This window comes from Nannobrachium achirus (assembly GCF_963921795.1).
Source record: "Nannobrachium achirus genome assembly, chromosome: 2".
Classification (NCBI taxonomy): domain Eukaryota; kingdom Metazoa; phylum Chordata; class Actinopteri; order Myctophiformes; family Myctophidae; genus Nannobrachium; species Nannobrachium achirus.
This window is the reverse complement of record NC_137811.1, coordinates 13,347,234-13,372,148: the sequence shown is the minus strand read 5'-3', so window position 1 is coordinate 13,372,148 and position 24,915 is coordinate 13,347,234. Positions and strand designations below refer to the sequence as shown.

General features: G+C 42.8%; 1 protein-coding gene across 1 annotated transcript in view; it reads right to left on the bottom strand.

The window, feature by feature from the left end:
- LOC308296577 (uncharacterized protein) overlaps positions 1-24,915 on the bottom strand; it is an 86,923-nt gene that overhangs the window by 4,275 nt on the left and 57,733 nt on the right. Inside the window, exons 11-21 of the mRNA XM_080739889.1 lie at positions 20,256-20,461; positions 19,603-19,712; positions 17,901-18,122; positions 14,385-14,581; positions 12,853-12,926; positions 12,536-12,581; positions 12,325-12,392; positions 10,148-10,218; positions 7,703-7,863; positions 2,530-2,609; positions 1,062-1,183 (exon numbers count right to left, since the gene is read on the bottom strand). Of these exons, the coding sequence (XP_080596015.1) occupies positions 1,062-1,183; positions 2,530-2,609; positions 7,703-7,863; positions 10,148-10,218; positions 12,325-12,392; positions 12,536-12,581; positions 12,853-12,926; positions 14,385-14,581; positions 17,901-18,122; positions 19,603-19,712; positions 20,256-20,461 (1,357 nt within the window). The remainder of the gene's footprint in view (positions 1-1,061; positions 1,184-2,529; positions 2,610-7,702; positions 7,864-10,147; positions 10,219-12,324; positions 12,393-12,535; positions 12,582-12,852; positions 12,927-14,384; positions 14,582-17,900; positions 18,123-19,602; positions 19,713-20,255; positions 20,462-24,915) is intronic.

Genomic DNA, 24,915 nt, shown 5'->3' with positions numbered 1-24,915 from the left:
TGTTAATACTTTTCATTGGTTCAATATTTATAAAACCCACAGACAGTGTTAAAAGAGAACACCTCGACCTGTTTTATGGAGATAAACTAACAACAAAATAAGGTAAGAAAGGCATTTAGACCGGAATTCTCCTTTAACCAATTTGTCCCGGCCACCGGGCCAACCCAACGGGCATGTGATTAAGATTTAAGATTTCTGTGTGTTACAGCCGTGCGAGCAAGTATAAAATAGGTAATTTGTTTGCTAAATAAATAAATAAATAAATTACCAACAATGACAATATGTCAGCTCAAGTCATAACAAGAGGTATTTATGAATAACTAAAGAAGTAGTAATACTAGTACTAGTACTACTAGTAGTAGAAGTAGTAGAAGTAGTAGGAGTACAGCAGTAGCCATTATGCCCTGTCTGTAAAAGTGCTCTCTCTCTACAGACCATGGATGTAGCACTTACTAGTTTGAAAGAAATGCGAATGCTCCCTTTCCATGAACGCATTATTCAAGAGAAGCTTTTCCAAACTCTCCTGAACGTGAATGCATCATGTGGGAGAATCTCAATAGTCCGAGGTCCCATTAGTCAGAGTAAGGTTAGGGTTAGCATTCACCAGTGTCGGCAGGTTAGTATTCACCAGCGTTGGCAGGTTAGCCTCGGACTACTGGGACCTCAAAACAACGGGACCTCGGAACAGCGCTACCCGCCCGCATCATGTTACTTACTTACTTAATCCTCTTCGTTCCTGGTGGAACATAAGGCTGTGACTATCTGCTTCCATCTGGTCCTATCCTGTGCAGCATGTTGTGCCTCGCCCCATGTAAGGTTTACCATCTTCATCATGTTATGTTGAAGATGGCAAACCTTGCATGGGGCGCATCATGTTATGTTGACAGAATGGCATCTCCAGTATTGGCTTGAATCTTGATTATACTTATCACACAACCGAAAATGGGTGAGCTTGGAGATTGGCTATATTCTGCGTTTTCACCAAAAATGCCCCTTTAGAAATCTCAGCCCCTGCCCCTCAAACGTTCTCTGCGCGCCCCTGGCAGTGGCAGCACTGCTACCTGTCTGTGTGCAGGCTCAGCAGCAGGTTGTTCAGTCTCCTCCTCCGCCGTTCTCTGCTGTACGCCTCCTCCTTGTCCCTTCCTCCCTCCTCGTCCTCTCCTCTCTTCAGGCTTCTGATGATCTGAAGCGCAAAAAACAAAACGACACTTCAGCCTTTGAAACGCAGGCACCTGAGCCAACGTTGTAACGGGACACAAGACGAGTCTCGTTCTGGCTAGCTCGCCACCAGAGAGCACCGTCAGCAAGGTGAGGGAGGGTGTCGACGCCAATCAACCGATACCCTTCTTTGTGGAAAGTTGAATGATTGACAGTAGTTGTTCTAGAACTTTTTAATTTCAAGGACTCCCCTTAACTCTGAGAGTGTGAAACTCACTCTCAGAGTTACAGACCTTTGAGGGTCTGTTTGGAACCTTCCCCGACCCACTTTGAGAACAGAATTTCAAGTCAGCAGATTTAAACTCAAAACAAAACAGTACTATACTATGATGGAATACAGTAGACTATTAATAGACTACTATACCCAAGGACAGCTGAGAGGGAGACACAGTGTAGGAGAGACAGACAGTAGGACAGCAGAAGGGGGAGACAGTGTAGGAGAGACATACAGTAGGACAGCTGAGAGGGAGACAGTGTAGGAGAGACATACAGTAGGACAGCTGAGAGGGAGACGGTGTAGGAGAGACAGACAGTAGGACAGCTGAGAGGGAGACAGTGTAGGAGAGACAGACAGTAGGACAGCTGAGAGGGAGACAGTGTGGGAGAGACATACAGTAGGACAGCTGAGAGGGAGACAGTGTAGGAGAGACAGACAGTAGGACAGCTGAGAGGGAGACAGTGTATGAAAGACAGACAGACAGTAGGACAGCTGAGAGGGAGACAGTGTAGGAGAGACAGACAGTAGGACAGCTGAGAGGGAGACAGTGTAGGAGAGACAGACAGTAGGACAGCTGAGAGGGATACAGTGTATGAAAGACAGACAGACAGTAGGACAGCTGAGAGGGAGACAGTGTAGGAGAGACAGACAGTAGGACGGCTGAGAGGGAGACAGTGTAGGAGAGACAGTAGGACAGCTGAGAGGGAGACAGTGTAGGAGAGACAGACAGTAGGACAGCTGAGAGGGAGACAGTGTAGGAGAGACAGACAGTAGGACAGTTGAAAGGGAGACAGTGTAGGAGAGACAGACAGTAGGACGGCTGAGAGGGAGACAGTGTAGGAGAGACAGACAGTGGGACAGCTGAGAGGGAGACAGTGTAGGAGAGACAGACAGTAGGACAGCTGAGAGGGAGACAGTGTAGGAGAGACAGACAGTAGGACAGCTGAGAGGGAGACAGTGTAGGAGAGACAGACAGTAGGACAGCTGAGAGGGAGACAGTGTAGGAGAGACAGACAGTAAGGATGTAATCTTCAGGTGGACAACGGACAATCTCTATTCCATAGCAGGATAAATGGAGTGCACGGTGCACTGACCTGTGGGTGGGCAGTGAAAGGGGCGCGGGGGTCCTGAGTCTCATGGTGGTAGGGGGACTCCTCCTCTCCCATTGGCTGACCTGCAGGGGTCAGAGGTCACATGCACTGGATGTCAGTGACAGTGGTGCATGTGTGCGAGATGATGACCCCCTGACCTGAGACTGTGTGGTCTGTCTGTCTTGCTGTGTGTGTTTGTGTGTGTGTGTGTGTGTGTGTGTGTGTGTGTGTGTGTGTGTGTGTGTGTGTGTGTGTACACACACTGTATTATACAGTGTACATACTTATGTATGCTTGTCTCAAATACGCCCCTCCCCCAAGCTGTTCAATATATTATCGTCACTGTCGGGCAGAAACCTTGTATCTCCAAGTTTCAAATTTGTACGTTTTTTCGCTAAGTAAAGCCCTGCTTCACCATACAAGGCCGTCGCACAAAAGTAGTGAAAATATCAGATCTACAAGCACACAACGCCTCGCGGTGCGAAGCGTTGTGTGCTTGTAGATCGGCTGTTTTCACTAGTTTAACTCATTCTTAAAATGATAAATACAAAATAAACGGTTTTGGACATACAAGGTTTCCACCCGACAACGACGATATGCTGTGCATAATAAGAATACTGCTTCTAAACGAATTAACCAATGAATGAAATATTTGCAGTGAAATTGCTATCTCTAGCCCCTAGTGGCCCCCACTTTGAAGACCACTACAATAGGTCACGTCTCGAGAGCCAATCACAATGTCCAACCACAGAGTTGAAACAGTCACAGTGATCATAATTATGATGTGTTGTTCCATGATTCAAATATAATGACTGAATGAAGCACCAGAGACTGGGTTTGCTCTGGCCTTTTCTTTGGCCAGACCGTTTGGAATATGAGATTGTTTTTTCTCGCCATGGACAAATGTAAAATTTCACGTCCATAATATGTAATCCAAAGCGTACATGTAGGCATGAGTGCACGCAGGCACGCACACACACAGGCAGGCACGCGCACACACACACACACACACACACACACACACACGAACACACACACACACACACACACACACACACACACACACACACACACACACACACACACACACACACACACACACACACACACACACACACACACACACACACACACACACACAGAGGCTGTGTCTCAAACAGAACAGGAGCCAATGTATTGTAGAAGAACCTGAGAGTGAACGTGATTGAGACAGGAAGTCTGTCATGAACTTGAATGCATTTGCAGCAGCTCACAGAGAAGCATAACTGTTTGTTCACGGTATACAGATCAATCTCAATACATTTGAATATTTTGTAAAAAAAAAAAAAAAAAAAGCATTGCCGAATGCCGATGCCATAGCACCCCTAATCATAACTGACTTTGGAAACTTCCCACTGGACTTCAAGCTACTCTGACTTGAGAAGCTTGACATTTCTTTAATATCAATCCTTGCTTTGAGTGGTCTCGTGTAATATTGAAATATTTTGAAATATGGACTTGTATGTTGTATGCCAGTTGTATGCCATAAAAATTCAAGATTTTAACAAAAAAAGGTTTGGGAATGATTCACTGAATGTGCAATGTATCTAGAAGATATGAAAGTTTCAAGAAATATATTTACTTTGACAAAATATTCTAATTTTTGATCATTTTTAAATTATCGATCTGTATACAGGTAAAGGTGAAATGTCACTTTTCCAATTTTAAAACCTTTTTTTGGGGTCCCACTAGCACCTTCTATCCTCACAAAGTCCCATTTCTGACCGTTGTGTCTTTCTCTGGTTTTGGGAAGGTGGAGGTTAAAAGCATCCCACGTGTTCTCAAAACAGGCTGTCCAGATTTGCTGCCGTCGATGACGTCATCGACGGCCGTTTATGATTTTTTTTTTTTTTTCTCAAAAATGAGAGGCTCTCTATTCAGGAGTGGTAATTTAGCCTCAAACCTTTTGAAAAACGTTTTTGGGACATAAACAATATGACATAAATACTTTTTAAATGCATGGTGTATCACGGGTAGCTAACTTGGGTAGCTAACTTGGGTGTCCGGGTGGCGCAGTAGAAGACTAGGAGTTTGAACCCTCCACACCACAGGGTGTCAGGCTTGGCTGTAAATCAAATGTGCAGTCAGAAAAAGGGTAAAGGTACCACATGTGTGGCTTTTATTTAGTTCAAATATGATTCGTCTTTTATATGACCAGTGGCCCACAAGATATAATAAAATACACATGTTTGACCGAAGCATAAACTTATATTGTTTTTATTCATAGTCAGACCATGCCTAAAAACAAGGTCAAGCTAAATAAAAGGTAATAGCTAGGAGCCATAATCTGGTTAATCAATTAATCACTTCAATAATCCATAGATGAATCAATTATGAAATTAATCTTTAGTTGCAGCCTGACCAGCATCACATGACAGAGCATAAATTTAGCATGAGGCAGCATTTATGTGTTTCCGTTTGAGACACATGCGTGACATACACCAGGGGTTTTCAAAGTGGGTGACTGCGCACCCTGGGGTGCCGCGACGGCAGTCCAGGGGTGCCGCGAGATAATTTGATATTTGGAAATTATTTGGACACTTGAAAAAAATATTATCTCAACGTTTTCCTCGCAACATAATCACTAAAATATCGTCACTGTCGGGCAGAAACCTCGTATCTCCAAGTTTCAAATGTGTACGTCTTTTGGTAAAGCAAAGCCCTGCTTCATCATACAAGACTGTCGCACAAAACTAGTGAAAACAGACGATCTACAAGCACACAACGCCTCGCGATGCGAGGCATTGTGTGCTTGTAGATCGGCTGTTGTCACTAGTTTAGTACATTTTATAGATGATAAATACAAAACGAACGGTTTTGGACATACAAGGTTTCCACCCGACAACGACGATATGCTATATAATATAAGGTGCTGGGAGTGATAATTATAATGTAGGGGTGCCTCGGATTAAAAATATATTTATGGGGTGCCCTGAGACAAAAAGGTTTGGGAACCCCTGACACACACGTCCACCCACCACAAACATTTTTGTACAAAACACACACACGCACACTAGGGTGGATCTTAAATGACCTTTTTCTGATTTTCTTGAGTCTCACCCCCCAATTATGTTCCAATGTACAAAAAACTGCTTTGGTTAAAATTTGGTTGAATTTCAAGCATATTTAGAGGTAGCTCAATCAAGTCAAAGATTGTACATTTTATTGGTCAAAATCGAATTGCACTGCAGGCACATTTAAGTTATACATTACACATTATTCTTATACTAAGCACAGAAATGATATTTTTTAAGCTTACAAATCTAAACACAAATCTGATTACATGTTTGTCATATGTCAAACCAGAATTAATGTATTGTAGGTAATAGCAAAGCAAAGAATGACAATTTGCAATTTTTCATTTAACGTGCACAATGACATGTCTTTATTGCACACTCTTCAATCATACTCACAACACACAACAAGTACACAGCCCCACTTCCTTGTTTACCCCCAAAACCCCCGAAAGTCACTGCAGTATAGCAATTCAGTAGTTACTGATCAATTAAAGTTTGTTTACGGCTATCGGGATACTTGTGCCGATAGTCCTGCACAATTTGCAGCAAGTATTGGAGTTGGGACTCATCTTTAGTAATGAGACCACAATATTCTTGTATTAGGTCAACCCCACACTCTGCATGATCATTAACAACATTCATCACCTTCACTACAGCCAGAGCTTCTTGGTAGTCCTCCCTGGGCTCCCACTCAAAGCACCTTGGAAAAAATCTTCAATGTTCTTCCTTGCAATTGTTCCAAGGTCAACAGTAATTCTCTTCATATGCCCCTGTTCACCATAAGTGATTGGAAAACTTTTGAGAAGCAGCTTTAGACACCTCAGCATTTATTGATGAACCGGATACCTCGCTGCTCGAGGTATCCGGTTCAGAGCTCCAGGAGCTACCCATCATGCCCGTTGGATGGCAAAGGTTATTTATTGTATGAAGATCTGGATGTTTCATGGCCAATTCAAACTGACCTTCAGGGAAGAAAAAGCATGCATGGATTTGTGCATTTTTGCAGTTTGCAATTATGTGAAGGCATGGATGATGGCACCTGTTGCTGTCAGCGCTCCACTAAATTACTTGGCAGCTGTTAAAATCGTTGCTGGAATATTCATCAATAAATACTGAGGTGTCTAAAGCTGCTTCTCAAAAGTGTTCCAATCACTTATGGTATTTTGCTCCAGAGATTGTCGGACTTGCATTGTTTGACAGTCAAGTGAGCGCGCAAACGAAGAGGCTGATGGTGAGAGCCATGAAAGATGGAAATGAAGATCATGAACTGAGAATTACTGTTGACCTTGGAACAATTGCAAGGAAGAACATTGAAGTGCTTTTCAAAATGATGGATCTCCCAGATGACTTCCTTGACGTTGATCCCGATGAGTGGGAGCCCAGGGTAGACTACCAAGAAGCTCTGGCTGTAGTGAAGGCAATGAATGTTGTCAATGATCATGCAGAGCGTGGGGTTGACCTAATACAAGAATATTGTGGTCTCATTACTAAAGATGAGTCCCAACTCCAATACTTGCTGCAAATTGTGCAGAACCATCGGCACAAGTATCCCGATAGCCGTAAACAAACTTTAATTGATCAGTAACTACTGAATTGCTATACTGCAGTGACTTTCGGGGTTTTTGGGGGTAAACAAGGAAGTGGGGCTGTGTACTTGTTGTGTGTTGTGAGTATGATTGAAGAGTGTGCAATAAAGACATGTCATTGTGCACGTTAAATGAAAAATAGCAATTTGTCATTCTTTGCTTTGCTATTTCCTACAATACATTAATTCTGGTTTGACATATGACAAACATGTAATCAGATTTGTGTTTAGATTTGTAAGCTTAAAAAATATCATTTCTGTGCTTAGTATAAGAATAATGTGTAATGTATAACTTAAATGTGCCTGCAGTGCAATTCGATTTTGACCAATAAAATGTACAATCTTTGACTTGATTGAGCTACCTCTAAATATGCTTGAAATTCAACCAAATTTTAACCAAAGCAGTTTTTTGTACATTGGAACATAATTGGGGGGTGAGACTCAAGAAAATCTAAAAAAGGTAATTTAAGATCCACCCTAACGCACACGCACCCCTACTAAAACAAAAACTAACACACACACTTGCTTCATGGACCTGACTTGGTGTGTCTGTGGTCTCTCTCCTCCTGTCCTCCTCCTCCTAACGCGGAGGTCTCTCGCCCCGTCTCTCTCCTCCCTCTGCGCAGCCTCAGCTGTCGGTCCCTCACCAGCGTCCAGTTCCTCACCAGGAACACCCGGCGCTCCACCACGAAGGTCCTGGACACACACGCACGCACGCACGCACACACACGCACGCACGCACGCACGCACGCACGCACGTACGCACGCACGCACGCACGCACGCACGCACGCACACACACACATTTCTATTAACACCTGAAAAATACCTAAAAATGTCATCTAAATCAGTGTTTCTCAACCTTTTTTCTGCATGCGCACACTTTTCATGTCCCAAGAATCCATGGGCACACCAACATAATACGGGGGTGTAAATATCGTCACCGTCGGGAAGAAACCTTGTATCTCCAGGTTTCAAATTTGTATGTTTCTTCGCAAAGTAAAGCCCTGCTTCATCATACAAGGCTGTCGCACAACAGTTGTGAAAACAGCAGATCTACAAGCACACAACGCCTCGCACCGTGAGGCGTCGTGTGCTTGTAGATCGGCTGTTTTCACTAGTTCGCTAGTTTCACTAGTTCGCTAGTTTCACTAGTTTGCTGTTTTCAATAGTTTAAATCATTTTTAAAATGATAAATACAATACTGGCTTTCAAGCAGTTTCAAGGGGCACACTTGACCCTTCTCAGGGGCACACCAAAGGTCCCCAGGCACAGTGGTTGAGAAAGGTTTGATCTAAATCATAGGTTTTCTGAAAAACCTAGGTTTCTTTATCCGTGGTGCTGAATGTTTTTAATGTCAAGGAACCCTAGAATTATATGTATTGGACTGTGGACCCCCACCTCAAAATATTTTGTTCCAGGGACCCCCCAGAAACAAAGATTTGAGTAAAAAATGTTCGCTTAAAAATAATATATATTCAACGATTTGCACAATTTGTCATGGTTTAAAAAAGAAAATAGCAGATCTAGAAGCTCATAGCGCGGCACTCTGTGCCAGGCTATGAGCTTGTATATCGACTATTTTTTAATATCTAAAGTATAAAAAATAATGGTTAAAGTGGTTACGTGATGTGCATTCCCGGTCTTAATGGGTCAATGAGGACATCAACATTTTAGGAAGCAATTTTACCACTGAATACCATTTAAAAAGAATTTGGGCAAGTCTAAAGCCAAAAGAATTGCAGATTTACAAGCTCACAACGCTTGTAGATCGCCATTTTTTTTCTTCCAGTGCCAGATACTGGCACCCAACAAAAGTATAAATGATCTTTTACTGCATAATCCTAACCGCTGTATGTCTAACCTAATCCTAAAATGTGTGGCAAGTACTGGGAGCTGATGATAGGTGTAGCATTGTAATGGGGATAGACTCAGGCCCGGCTGCAGGATGAAATGACTGAGGGGGCTATTGATAATTTTGAGGGGGCACATATTTTTTATATAGGCTAGTAATAATGAACATTATTTTTATTATCTATAATACCTACAACAGATGCCAGTTTTTGGGAGCTGAAATAACAGCCGGTGCTACTGCGCTGTGGTTTAGGTGATTTTAAATTGCAGATTAGACGGGAGTTGCGCTGCTGCACCAGCTGCAGATAATAATAATCAGATAATTATTATAGGGGGCAACTGTGTTTTCAATACTGTTATTGTAATCTCTATGACAATAATAATATTCAGCCAATAGTTGTGTTGTTTTTGATATTTCCTTGACTATACATAGAATATAAACTGAGGGGGTACAACTTGCAACTGAGGGTGCAATACCCCAGCAGGCCCCCCCGTAGCGCCGGGCCTGGATTAGCCTGATTTCAGACTCTGCGCTGGGGAGCTTGAGTCTGAAGTTGTCCCCATTGTAAGAGATTTCAAAGGGGAGGGGATTTAAAATTTGAAATTCCCAATCACAAGACATCTGGTGGGAGGGGTTGTGTTTGACTTGTGTACACAAAACATTCTCCCCTCCCCCTCTCCTCTATGACAGGCATTGTCTTTGGTGTTTCATTGATTAGAGAGAATCACTAACGAGCTTGTATGGCTCAATCACTGACTGCAGTTCAGAACCCTTTTGAAGTTCAAAGGGATCAATTAAGAACTCTGGTGAGCCACCCCTCCCTCTGCTGTTTCTGTTGATTTTCAAAAGTTAGACCCACCCCTCCTCGGTCTTGCATTGATTTCATTGGTTGGTGCGCCAGATCGGCCAGGACACCGACAGAAAGAGGCGCGTCATATGACACCTCCAGACCAAGAGAAGCAGTCCACTCAGAGAGTGGGCGGGTCTATTGGCTGGAGCCAGGCAAGGCCTGGATAGACTTAGTAAGAAAGGTGCCGCATAAAGTGTATTATTAGAATTACCCAGAAGTGCACCTTTCTGGTTATTATTATTATTGTTATTATTATTATTATTATTAAGGATAGTACCTGTCACTGCTACTGAGTGGCTCCATGTCGAGGTGAGGGAACATGTCGATGATGTCACTGGGACATTCCTCCTGGAAACACAGACGCTATTGATGTAATGCAATTATGAATTCATTAATTCATTCATTCAGTCATCCATTCATCCAGGCAACATTAGACACTTCCTCCTGGGGATTCCACGCTAGGGCATTCACGAATAGTGATTTTTAGTATTCGAATTATTCGACCTCAAAGTATTCGAATTGTCGAATATTTGACAGGACTGGCCAAACTGTCAAATATTAAGTAAGCAAGAGGCGAACATTGTGAAAATAGCAGATCTACATGCTCACAACGCCTCGTGTTATATTTATCTGCGGAAACCGAGTCACATTAAATGTAATACCTACAATTCCAAGTGCTTGTCAGGGCGGGGGTCCCCTGTTCAAATATGTTTATATTGGGGGTCACGGCCTAAAAAGGTTTGAAAACCCCTGGTATAGAGCATTAACAAATTGACAAGTCATTCTTATGACTTCCTATCTAGCCAAGCTTTAAAAACTATATATTTTTTAAAGAGAAAACATTTTTTTTTACAAAAATAAGCGAATATTCGACTTCGGTGAACAACGTCGAATAGTGACTTTGATATTCGAATATTCGAATATTTGGTGAATGCCCTATTCCACGCCAGTATGGAGATTACTGTACACGTATGGCTATGGTCATCTGGCACGGTGATTGGTTATATCGCTGTAACGCCCAATCCACACCTATTCATAATGTAACGGGTAGCGCAGGTGTTTTAGGGATAAGGCAGGTGTCCCAAAATAGCAACTTTTGCACGGGAACGTCCCTTCCTAAATGCCAAACCCCCAGATTGCGGATTTAGCCGACTTGAGTGAAAATAGAGCCCATAATCCCCTCAATTTGGTCTGGCAGGGGCCCTCCTCCCAGTGGGACGTGCAGCGAGGACCTCCCTATAGGGAGACGCTCGGGACATGGGCGGACTTTATGGGGGTGCAAGGGGTGCACTGCACCCCCCAGGCATTTCTGAGCATTTAGGGAAAAAAAGTAAGTCTCTAGCCCATTCCTGTCAAGAGTTATGATTTTTTAAAGAATTAACCAACTAATAGTCACTGGTTTCTCCCCATCACACAGAGACCAGCTGGTGACAATAAGTTGATTGATTGGAATGTTAAGTGATCAGAGCCTCTCTCTCTGAAGATAGCATTGCTAAGAATGGGGGTTGTCAGACTATGAATATACCTGAACATACCTACAATATCCGAACTGTACACAAAGATTACACATATTAGGCTTGAAACATAATTAAAAAGGGGTTTAAGTTATTATTCACTGATATTATTCACTGATATTCCCTTATTGTTCATTACTTAATACAAATTGAATTACAATAATTATTGTCCTGCATCAAACAAAATGTTTTGTAGCCATTTAGAAATGATAGCTGAGATTATCAAATGGTTTATTCTTATTGGCATTTCTTGTAAGCTGCAACTGTGTTTCCAATAATGAAAGTAGCTATTTTACTTAATAATGAACACAATTTGTAAAATGACACTGCTCTAACCACACATAATTGTACATGTGTTTTATTTGGTACACTAGTGGTCTGGTGGACACAATGAATAACAGTAGTTGGACAGTGTGATAAGTTAGTGTTGAGGGGTTGGTTGACAATTGGCATGTTGCTGCTCAAGCCTGCCCCCCCTAGGGCAAATGGCAAAGTCCGCCTATGGCTCGGGAGGCAATAGGGAGGCATCCGTACTAGATGCCCTGAACCACCTCAGCTGACTCCTTTCCAAGTGAAGGAGCAGCGGCTCTACTCAGAGTCCCTCGCGGCTCACCCTATCTCTAAGGGAGAGAACAGCCACCAGTCTGAGAAAACTCATTCCAATGTATCCTCAGTCTTGTTCTTTCAGCCATGACCCACACTTCATCAGTGGTGCACTGGTCGCTTCGCCCGGGCGCACCCGCTTGAGTGACCTCATTAAAATAGCGTTCCGCCCCAAAGAAAATCACCATTACAGCTCTCTTCTAATTAATTAATTCATTCATTCATTAAGAATTTATCATTTTGAGACAGACAGTATAGGCACCAGCAGGAGCACAGTGGTTATATTTCACATCAGAATGGACACATTGTCCTCCGTCTTTTAACTACTCTGACTCACCAGGGGCTGGGGAAGATGTTGATGGTGATGATGATGATGGGGGGATAAAGACTTCTCCTTCACCCGAACTGAGAGAGAGAGAAAGAGAGGGCACAGCATATGTTAAGATTAAGATAATATAAAAGACTAGTTGGATTGCATATTATGGCCGTTACATAATATGGCCAGCGAAAAGGATTGTGTGTGTGCGTGTGGTGTGTGTGTTACTTACAGTAAGGTCTCTTCCTTTTCAAGGGAACTGATGGCTGTCTGACTAGCTGCAACACAACACACAAACACAGCATTATGTGAAACACAATGACGTATTAATGTGAATTACCAGGACATACTTTACTCTACTGTCTTACTGTATTGTGTTAATTTTGTGGTTGTAATACCTCTTACAGCGTAATGTAATGTGGTGTTCTGCCAGTGACATGTGGTGTTGCATTTTATAATGTAGCGTCATGAGGTATAGATGTGTTACTTTAGTGCTGTTGTGTTAGTGTTTGTTGGATGGTGTGGTCTTGTAGTTGTTGTTGTTTTTACCTGGTTGTTTGTCCACAGCCAGAGAATATCGTACGGTAACTGGAAGTCTATCTTCTTAAGTCTCAGATACTTTCCTGTGAGAGAGGAAAGGATTGGTGTGAGCTAATCGTTTAAGATCATATACCGTACTACGCATGCTTATAAACTGTTATTGTACAGTGTGCTGTAGAATAACTGTATACTGTCTATACATATACTACTACTACCACTACTAATGACTAGACAAGTGGAGTTGGAGCGCAAATCTCCACCAGGCCGGGTTGCCTTACTCTGTTAGTCATGGGATGCATGATATGTGGCTTTAATTTTTTTTTAGGGAACAGGCCCCTCTCGCACATTTTGGTAGCCAATCGTGTCCAATCAGATTGAAATATGGAGAATCTGACTGATACATCTTGATTACACAACTCGAGGGATAATGTACACCAAATTTGCGTGAGGTTTGGCAACAAATATTCAGGTGTAGAAGCAAAAAGAGTGTTGAGCTGTCGAACCCTAAACCTAACCCTAATACCTAACATCGATTCAGTTTTTAAAGGAGCCACTAAGAGGCCAGAGCACCAGAGCAATAATTTGCCTTTTAAAACACCACAAGCTCATTATAAATCCTAACCCTAACCACTGTCGGACTAATGGGACATCGGACTATTGGAATAATGCCCTCACAGACGGACTCACAGACATGGGCAGAAACGCAATCTCCGCCTGCTGGACATCCTGGCCAGGCAGAATTATTTTTTTGATGTTTTATAAAAAGGCACCAAAGAACAGCATCTGGTCTCATACTGGGTGCCATGGCATTGTTCCCACATCTCATTGTTCCTACATCCCATTAGTCCGAATCTGGTGATGTTAACCTGGTGAAAAATACTATGCCTAAACCTAAACCTAACCCTAACCTCAGTAAAACTATGCCTAAACCTAACCCTAACCAAACTAGTAAGACACCTCAGAGTGACATGCGACCTCAGGGTGACATGCGACCTCGCCCTAAACGGGCGAGGTCGCAATTCTTGGCCATCTGGCCAGTGATGTATAGGGGACCAGTTACTCATATATGGAGACCCCTGCATGATAGTCAACAATGTTATGTCAAAACATGCCCATATATGGACATTACCAAATATGGGCATTCCCAGATATGTCCTTAATATCCTTAATAATGTCCTTAATATTAACAATATAGGCATCTCCATATATGGGCATAAAACGTATGTTAATTAGTAAAGCCAAGCAGGGCCTTGGCGAGTTAGGGCCTGGTTTTGATGCCTGGGGATCTCCATAACAGGGCATCATCTGGGAATGCCCATACTGTATATGGACATTTTATGCTTTGTTAATATATATCCATATACATATATGGACTTAATATTAACGTTTTCAGCCTGGGATGTGACGGACGGACGGACAGACAGACAGACAAGCTACGACATTTCTCATGGTATACTGCGACCTTCGGTTGCAATTAGGACTAATGAGATGTAGGGCTAATGAGATGTAGGACTTATGGGCAGTCCCCCTCATATACTGACCCACATGCAGTGGCGCGGGCAGAAGGCTGCATTCAGGTTCTTCTGGGCTGGGGTCGTGTTGTTCTGGGGTGGAGTGTTGGTGTGGGGGGCTGTAGTCATGCTGCTGTGGGCTGTAGCCGTGTTGTCCTGGACTGCCTTCCTGCTGTTCTGGGGTGATGGAGCCCCAGCTGGATCTGCTGGCCTGCTGGACAGGAGTGCTGAAGAAAAAAAATCAAACCTCGGTTCGAAGTGGAGCGGTGAATTTGAGCAGCTGTACCCTATGTGAGTGAGTGAGTGAGTGTAAACTGTGCCTGTGAGTGAGTGGTGAGTGTGCCTGGCCTGCACAAAACAGCGCCCCTCCTTTAACTAGTGTGTTGTGTGTGGCCACTCAAGGTATTGCCAGGCTACGGACATGGCCAGCCAGCCACCCAGCCACCCAGCCACCCACCCAGCCAGCCACCCACCCACCCACATACCCACGGACATACCTGTCTATTGGGAGCGCTTTCACCGCTCCAAAAAGGAATACAATGTTAACCGTTGTTTGTTTTCGACTGATGTCTATGTATTAAAAACCCATTAAGACACCTAAAAATGTCTTCTAAATCCTAATGGTTTTCTGGAGAAAAAAAAAAGTATGTTTCTTTATCTGTGGTGCTCAAAGTTTTGAATGCGAAGGACCCCTAGAATTATATGTATTTGACCGTGGACCCCCATCTCAAAATATTATGTTCCAGTGACCCCCCAGAAGCAAATATTTTAGTTAAAAATGTTGGCTTATATCCAAAGATTTGCACAAATAGTAAAAAGTTTAAAAAAAAGTAAAACAAATAGCAGATATACAAGCGAGCTTGTATATCTGCTATTTTTTTGAAGCGGTGGAAACCGCTTCCAAATGAATGGCTTTGTGTGTATCACTATCACGCCCATATATGGTCATTTCAGTCCAGAATGAACAGGCTTTTTCAAAAACAGAATGTCCGTTTAATTACCATATATGGTGATCTCAGTCCAGAATGAACAGGGTTTTTCAAAAACAGAATGTCCGTTACCTTATGTCCATATATGGTCACTCCAGGCCAGAATGAACAGGTTTTTCCTGTCCCGTACGTGTAAAATATCAGTCCAGAATGAATAGGCTTTTTCAAAAAGCAAAATGTGTGTCCCATGTCCATATATGGTCATTTCAGTTCAGAATGAATAGGCTTTATATGTCCTGTACATCTAGAAAATGTGTGCGGTGTCCCTCCCGGTCAGATGAATGGATACTTTGAGGATTGGTCAAGCTTCACATGATAATTTGGCCTTCAGGGTTTATCTGTCTTATTTAAACACTTTATATTTATTTATGTATTTATTTAATTACAAATTCTTATTTTAATGTATGTGTTTTAATCTATTTTATTTTTTAAACCTATTATACCAACTGTCATACCAGCTCTCCAAATACATTCAGAATAGAAGTTTTATCTGTCCACCGCTTCAATTCGAACCGAGGTTTGATTTTTTAATAGTTAAAGCATAAAATAATGGTTAATGGTTCAAATCTAGAGTGCGTTCCCGTCCTAAATGGGAAGAACTTAAGTCAATAAAGCAACGGAAACCACTCGAAACCTTTTTGTTTCCAGCAGGATCACTTAAAGACCGCTTTACCCTGCACACTTATAGCCTGATTACTGGGAACGATTGCTGAGGTGCAGTGGCTCGGGAGGCAGAGCGGCAGTTTCTGGGAACTAGGGTTAGGGTTAGGTAGGTAACTAGGTTTACGGTTTAAATCCCACAAGCTCTACTTCTGGCTTTGTGTCAAACTGCCTTTGAGCAAGAATCCATAAATGCTCCCGATGAGATTGTATGGTTGCCACTCATACAAGGTTATTACAGTTAACTCAAACTAAACTAGAGAGGTGTGCTCCTCGGAGCATAGATCCCTGTCAGACCAGGTTTCCTAGGTGCAGCCGTGGCGCCCATATGCGCAAGTGGCTCAGGAGGTAGAGTGGACGCTTGGGAACCAATTTAACACACCCATTATTTATTTTAAAAGCTGCAGCGGCCGGTGTATGCCATCCATGTATGATCTGCTGCAGTTTTGAACCTTAACAGGAAAACACTACATTATCAGCCTAGGGTTACAGTACATGTCCCTTTAACTACAACTACTGTATAACTATAAAGAGAAATAGCCGATCTACAAGCTCACAATGCTTCGCGTTGCGACGCGTTGTGAGCTTGTAGATCTGCTATTTTTTTGGGCAAATCTTCTGCATCCAGGATAATGGATGTTGGGGATATTTTGATTATCGCAATAATATCGTAAATCGCGATTCCTTAGTCACAATAATGGTGATATGAAATTGTCATACACAGTCAGGGCCGGTTCCTGGCATAAGCAACATAAGCGGCCGCTTAGGGCCACAACCAAAAAGGGGTCCACATCACAGGAAGAAGATATTTGTTAAACATATTGTTACATTATGTCATGTATCCCCTATCCAAAAACTAGCGTTATTAATTTAATATGCGCTCCCCTTCCTCCTTCCTCATAATCCCAAACTTCACTCTAGGCCTGGCTGCCTGTACTTGATTCATGAGCAAGTCAATATGCCTCCAAAAAGAACATTTCGGTGGGGCACGGTGGTGCAGTGGTTAGCACTTCGCCTCACAGCCAGAAGGTCCTGGGTTCGATTCCCGCCGGGGGAAGCTGTGGGCGCTGGGGGCGTGTTCCTCCACCCGCATCATCAGCACCCACACCCTAGGTGGGGTTGGCGATACGGGCCTCTCTGTGGTGCGTTTGCATGACGTCTCCTTGGGCATAGGCCCTCACGCAAAAACATGCAGTAGTCCTGGTTTCTATACTACCTCCCCCTAGCCAGCCGGGTGTAGCCTGGCTCCAGCCAATAGACCCACCCACTCTCTGAGTGAACTACTTCTCTTGGTCTGGAAGTGTCATATGACGCGTCTCTTGATACGGTATCTTGGCCTACCAACCAATGAAATCAATGCAATAGAGGGGTGGCTCACCAGAGTTCTTAATTGCCTCCTTTGAACTTCAGAAGAGTTACAGCTACAAGTGTCGATAGCTCGTTAGTGATTCTCTCTAATCAATGAAACATCAAAGACAATGACCTGTTTGGTGCATGTCACAGAGGGGAGGGGGAGGAGGGAATGTTTTGTGTGCAAAAGTCAAACACAACCCCTCCCACCAGATCTCTTGTGATTGGGAATTTTAAATTTTAAATCCCCTCCCCTTTTCAATCAAATAGAATGGAGGCAACTTCAGACTCAAGCTGCAGCGTAGAGTCTGAAATCAGGCTAAGCCGGGTGCTCCCCATTGTCCCCTGGCGCGGCAGGGGGAGAGCGGAAACCAGGACTACAGGTCAGGTAGTCACCGGGTGAGAAAAAAAAATGGGTTGCAAAAACCGTGGGATAAAAAAAAAAACATTTCGATCTGGTGCTACAGTTTATTTTAGGTGGCCCCTCACTAACGGATGCGCGCGTACTACTTGAGTCCTAGAACCGGCACTGTACACAGTCACTCACTCTGTGGTTTTATAGTCATCAGAGTAGAGCCCTGCGCTCAGGAACTTCTTGGTGGGCGGAGCCTCAGATCTCTCCTCCTCCTCCTCCTCCTCCTCCTCCTCCTCCTCCACCCATTGGGTGGCTGCAGTCTGGGGGGAACCCTGCTCAACCTCCGATTGGCTAAAACACGAGGGCGGCGCGGCGGCGGCGCAGCTCTCCGGTTTGTCCTCGGCGACGACAACGCTAAAAAAAAGAAAGGGGTGAAGGAGAGTGATAGAATGGTAGAGAAAAAAAGAGAGAGAGAAAGGGCACTGGTTTAGCACACAGTGCTGAAAACCATGTGTTAAATAGGTTAGATTTACAAGTTGGACAGCCGCCACATGGCATAGTATAGGTTTATTGCACAGACAAACTTACAATGAAGGCATTTAGCAGGGTGCCATGGCATTGGTCTGACATCTCATTGTTCCTACATGCCATTAGTTCGCATCTGGTGGATGTTAACCTGGTGAAAATACTATGCCTAAACCTAACCCAAACCCTAACCCTAACCTCAGTAAAACTATGCCTAAACCTAAGCCTAAAGATCTAACCAAATTAGGACTAATGAGATGTAGGACTTATGGGCAGTCCCCATTTAGCAGACGCTCTTAACCAACTAGGACCTGAGTTTTCAAACTATTTCGTAATTCAAAATTATTCAACGTTTTTTTTTTCAAAAAATGTTCAAAAATAGATTTGCAACGTGGTTAAAATGGAGTTTGAAGTTACGATGGATTTATATTGGAAGGGGGACATGAGTCTGATTAAATGAATATCATTACAATTTGTATTTAAAGTGAAATACCACAATAATTATTTAATTTCAAGCTTGTTTTCCCCCCACACACTACACTGCTAGTCCCAACGTAAGCTTGGATTACAAATGGGTCCCGACCCAGTGTTTGAGAAACAGTGTTGTAAATCACAGATGATATTATTTAGTGGACTCTCCTGGCTGACTTTTTGTATTGTTCTAATTGAAATTTTAATTGAATGTATGTTAAATGGTAAATGGTGCATTTATATAGCGCTTTTATCCAAAGCGCTTTACATAGATCGTGCATTACATTCACCCATTCACGCACACATTCATACACCGGTGGCGGAGGAAACCATGCAAGGCACCAACCTACTCACCGGGAGCAATTAGGGGTTCAAAGTCTTGCCCAAGGACTCTTCAACATTAACTCAGGGGGAGCCCGGATTCGAACTGGGAACCCTTCGGGAACCCTTCGTGCTAACAGTTTCTCTACCCCTGAGCTATGCCGCCCAATGTTATTTAATGGCCTCTTCCATTAAAGAAAGGATTCCAAATAAGCCTATATTGGCTTCTTCCTTTTCTTTTCTTTTTTTTCTTTTTTTAAAGATTTGTTTTTGGGCTTTTATGCCTTTATTGGATAGTACAGCAGACTGACAGGAAAGGGGGGGAGAGATGGGGAGAGACACGCGGCAAAGGTCGTCCGGATCGGGAATCGAACCGGCGACGCCGCCAGGCATCAACGCCTATATGGTATGCGCTTAGACCAGTAGGCCACCGTGCGCCCCTGGCTTCTTCCTTTTCTTATATAACTTCCTTTTCCTTTCAGCAAATAACTTGTTTTCTTCTCATATGTAATTAAATTCTATTTTACACGAGCAAGCCCAATGAACCCAAACTATGACTGTTCAAATCAGTTCTCACCTCTGACTGAAGGGGGCGGTGTTGTACTTCTGCTTACGGCCTCTCTTTCTCTTCAGCAGCGTGAGTGACTCACTGTCCTCTCCTCCCACTCCTCCTGCTGCTCCTCTGTCCTAGGGTTGTCACAATTATTACATAATCGTCTAATCGCAATTATTTTTCATAATCGCGATTATTTTTCATAATCGTCATAATCGTGAATGTGGAAAATGTTTCATATATTTTTTTAGAGTAAAAAATAGTGGAAATAGCAGATCTACAAGCTCACAACGCGTTGTGAGCTTGTAGATCGGCTATTTCCACCATCAATGTTATTTTTTAAGTAGAAAGTTGTCAAATATGTCCATAATCTTTTTTTGTATATTTAGGTTCTTTGTCATATCTGCCATGTGCAACTTCAAAGCCTAAAAGCCAAACAGAAGTGTAATTATCAACGGCAAAAACACAACCCATTCAGGCCGGGAACACATTTTGCTGTTTGGGAGGGGCTTACAGTACATGTATTGTACAGTATGTAGCAACATATTTGTTTTGTAGGCTAATTTTCTGATTTAGCCCTATTCTATAGGTTAGGCCTAAATGGGTTAAATCGTTAATCGCAATTATTTGAGTGACAATTAATCATCATGTAAAATGTCATATGGTGACAGCCCTACTCTGTCCTCTCTCCTCTGTCGCTCTGCGCCTCCTCCTCCTCCTCCTCCTCTAAGCTCCTCCCTGCAGGGGGTCAGGAGGTGGTGGGGGGGCAGGAGGGGGTACTTCCTGGGTCTGCCCGGGCCGCGCTTCTTCACCGTCGCTGCCGCCGCGCCGCCGTCCCACAGGGCTGCCGGTACGACTCCCACCGGCAGACGCCGGGTGGCAACTTGGGTTAGGGGTGGGAGGGAGAGAGAGAGAGAGACTTTTTTGATTGACATCTTTATTGACAAATATGCGTTGCTGGTGGAAAACTCTTCAAATGTCTTTTACTACATTTGAAAAATATCTAGGCTATATATCAAAAGATTTTCGCTTGCACCCAAAAATATATTTTGAAACAAACAAACAAAAGAATAATTAGTAGTGAAAATAGCAGATCAACAAGCTCACAATGTGGCGCAAACGTCTAATTTGTCTTTTGGGTCTTGAGCTAAAATGTTTGGGAACCACTGTCTAATGCAGGGGTGGGCAACTTTGATGATGGCGAGGGCCATTATATTTTCACTTCACTCCAGAGGGCCACAATGCATATTACTACGTTCTACTTTGTCATTCTAGTATCTTATACAAAAGAAGCAAAAATAGCAGATCTACAAGCTTGTAGATCGGCTACTTTTGCTTCTTTTGAATTGGAATCCTGAACATTCTTTTTTTTTACTTTTAAATTGGAGTCCTGAAATCTAACATTTTGATTACATTTCCAAAGCATTTAGTTATATACTCATGTTAACTTTATGAACTTAAATACAAATACATTGGACATACAAAAAAAATTGTGCGTTTTGAGCTTGTAGATCGGCTATTTTTGCTTCTTTTGAATTGGAATTCTGAATATTCTTTTTTTTTTACTTTTAAATTGGAATCTTGAAATCTAACATTTTGATTACATTTCCAACGCATTTAGTTATATACCCATGTTAACTTTATGAACTTAAATACAAATACATTGGACATACAAAAAAATACATTTTAATACTACTATCTAGTCATTAAGCTACTAATATAGACTGATGGAATTAAAGCAGATCATGTTTGGAATTGTAACAGCTGAAATCAATGACATATTCAGTATTCCGGTATTAACCTGTGGGCCGCAATCGCCGCATCAAGTGAAGGTGGGGGCCGCATGTGGCCCCCGGGCCGCCAGTTGCCCATGTATGGTCTAATGGATCCAATCTAGTTATTACTGAGTTACGAGCTCACATTCATACATTTCACTTGGTTCATATTTATTTCTAAAACGGCTAGTTCCATTTCTTGTTTCCGATTGGCTGATTTGCGTTTAGTAGACGTGACCAAACAGACTATAATATACTCCTCAGATCAGTTTATATCAATCACAGGTGCGTTGTTTACAGTGATCCAGCGTATCTGTAGCTGAACGATGGAAGGGGAGCTTGTTTTCATTAGAAGCCCCGGCCGCGTGGGGCTTCTAAGCACCGCCCGTGTGGGACGGAAAGTGACTGAGGTGCTTCGAGCGGGGCTTGTGAGGAAAACAAGCGCTCCCCATCCCTTGCAAACTGGAAGGCTAAGTGTGCTGGAAGGTGGCTAGGCTAACAGTTTATATGGGAAGTTCACAGACGTAGTAGCTAAATCTGTTTTTTTTATTTTTATATCGGATATCTTAGCACATGGCTAGCATGGCTGAGCAAACAGACACTCGACTCTGTCATGTTGTGAGCTTGTAGATCTTCTGTATTCCACCACTGTATAAATAAGTATAACTAGTAAGACGCCTCAGGGCGTCATTCGCCACAGTGATGTGGACATCAGGGATGTCCATATATGGGCATAAAAGGGATTTGTTCCCCTGGCATCACAAGGATCTCCATATCTCCATATATGGGCATAAAAGGATTTGTTCCCCTGGCATCACAAGGATCTCCATATGTCCATATATGGGCATAAAAGGATTTGTTCCCCTGGCATCACAAGGATCTCCATGTGTCCATATATGGGCATAAAATGATTTGTTCCCCCTGGCATCACAAGGATCTCTCTAACAGGGCATCATTAATATTGACGACATCAGGAAACTCCATATATGGACATAAAAGGGATTATGTTAGTGTGACATCACAGTGAAGCCAGAGCGTGATGACAGAGCGGCAAAACCATTCTGTTCCCCTGAGTGGTTCCCCTGACATCACAGTGACATCAGAGCATGATGTCAGAGCGGCAAACCCATAGATAGACCGTAAAAATGTGTACACGTCTACACGTCCAGACAGACGGACAAGCTGTGACGTTTCTCATAGTAAACTGTGACCTTTGGTCACAATAAACGGCCATGTGGTTAATCAGATTCATCGATTTACTCTAGTTATTAAAAAAAAAAAAAAAAAAAAAAAAAACATTTATTTGTTGATATAATTGACAAAACATAAAATCCATATTATACATTATAAGAAATTAAAAGAAATGATCAAAAAAAGAACCCTGTTTCTTGATTATTCATCAGCAAGATGGGTTATTTATTCTAAATATCAGTTTAACTGCCCAGCCCAGAGACGGAGCCTTTGGGTAAACACCCATTATTTCACTATGAGACAGCAAGCAGCAGGGAGAGGAAGAGAAGAGTGCGTGTGTGTGTGTGTGTGTGTGTGTGTGTGTGTGTGTGTGTGTGTGTGTGTGTGTGTGTGTGTGTGTGTGTGTGTGTGTGTGTGTGTGTGTGACACTCAAATGAGTTCATGGTGTAACTGATACAAAGAACACATTTTATAGTCGGGGAAACTATTTTTCACGCAAAAAATTCAATACAGATGATAACAAGAGGATGTGATACGCGCACGCGCACGCACTCACACACACAGTGACTCGTATTACTTCAGTATACTTGTGAGGACATTAACATACGGTACATCAACATAAAGCAAGTTTTAACCCGAACCCTTAAAGCTGAGAACAGCTTGTAACTTGTTAACTTGTAGATCGGCTATTTTATAGGTGCGCGACACCTATCTAGGTTCATCTAGGTATGAAATCAGGGCAAATCTCCAAACCCCAGCCCTTAAAACCCAACCTCTAATTTACTAATTATCCTTGTCCTAAGCCTAAAACTCAGCCAAATCTGGTTTCAACCATAAAACAACAGTTTCTCTGGTGAGGGCCAGGGAAATTATCCTAACATAACATATCTAGTCTATTTCTCAAACATACTATATGTGTGGGGACCCCACAAGTATAGAAATGCAAGAGCGCAGTGCAGCGCACGCGCACACACACGCACGCATGCACCCACGCACGCACGCACGCACACACACACCCCCAGATGAGGCCAGTGACTCAGCGGTAAAGTGAGGTGACTCATCATGCACATGGTTCCATTATAGTGTAAAGTAACTAAGTACATTTACACAAGCACATTTTTAGGCATCTTTTTTTACTTTACTTGAGTATATCCAATTTTCAGTACTTTGACTTTTATTTAGTAATTAGTAATATTGTACTAGAATTATTTGAAAACTCAAGTTACTTTGTAGATTTTGATTATTGTTACAACATGTATACTGTACTTTAACCACTTTAGCCCCTAAATATTTGAAATTTGAAAATAGACGATCTGCAAGATCACAATGCGTCACATCGCAACACATTGTGATCTTGTCGAGGTTGTAGATCTGCTATTTTCACATTTGAAAACTGCGAAACTGTGAAACTGCAAAATGAGTGGGCTACTTTCTGCAGTACCACCTTGTCCTGAGTGGGAGGACTGTGCTATTGAGCCAGTTTTGGCCCCACCCTCATCCCAGGTCCTCCCCGCCTCCTGCTCAGGCCTACCCAGACCCCTAGAAAGAGAGAGTTACGACACTTCCGTCGACTCCATTGTAAGCGTGGAAAGCTATGGAAGTCGCTAGCTTAGCCTAGCTGGAGCCTGTTCTCATTCTTAGCGAGCCTTTGCTGCTCTTCAGCCCCGTCCGCCCCCATTATAACCGAGGCATTTTCACTCGCTGGAAAGTAGACTAAATTACGTATTTTTCTCCCTTTTAATAATGTTGTCTACCTTGGAGAGGCCCGTGAATGAGTTAAAAGGGGGAAAAAAGACGTGATTTAGTCTACTTACCAGCGAGTGAAAATGATCCGCCCATGAACTGAGAAAGACACAATGGTCAGAAATAGGACTTTGTGAGGATACCAACAAAAGACATAAACATAGGATAAATGAAAATTCATGGTGTAGTCCCTTTAAAGTGCATTTTGATACCAATGCTTTTGCACTTTTACTCAAGTACATTTTGAATTCCTGACTTTTACTCGTAACGGAGTGTTTCTACATTTTCTACAAGTATCGATACTTTTACTTAAGTAGGAAAAGATGTGAGTACTTCTTCCGCCACTGCATGGTTTGCAGACTAGCTGTGTGTGTCACAACACTTCCCCGAGCACATCACAGCCCTTTCTGGGAACCGCATTAAAAAGACATTATGATGGGTACACACACGCACACTCACACATGCACGCACGCACGCACACGTGTTTGTTAATGCACAACGCTATCTCAGCGTAGACGGTGTGTGAACACATGTGTTGTCAGTTAGATGACACACAGAAGCCAAATGAAAATCGCACTCTCTATCTCTCTCTCTCTGTCTCTCTGTGCTGAAGTCATCTCTGTGTGCA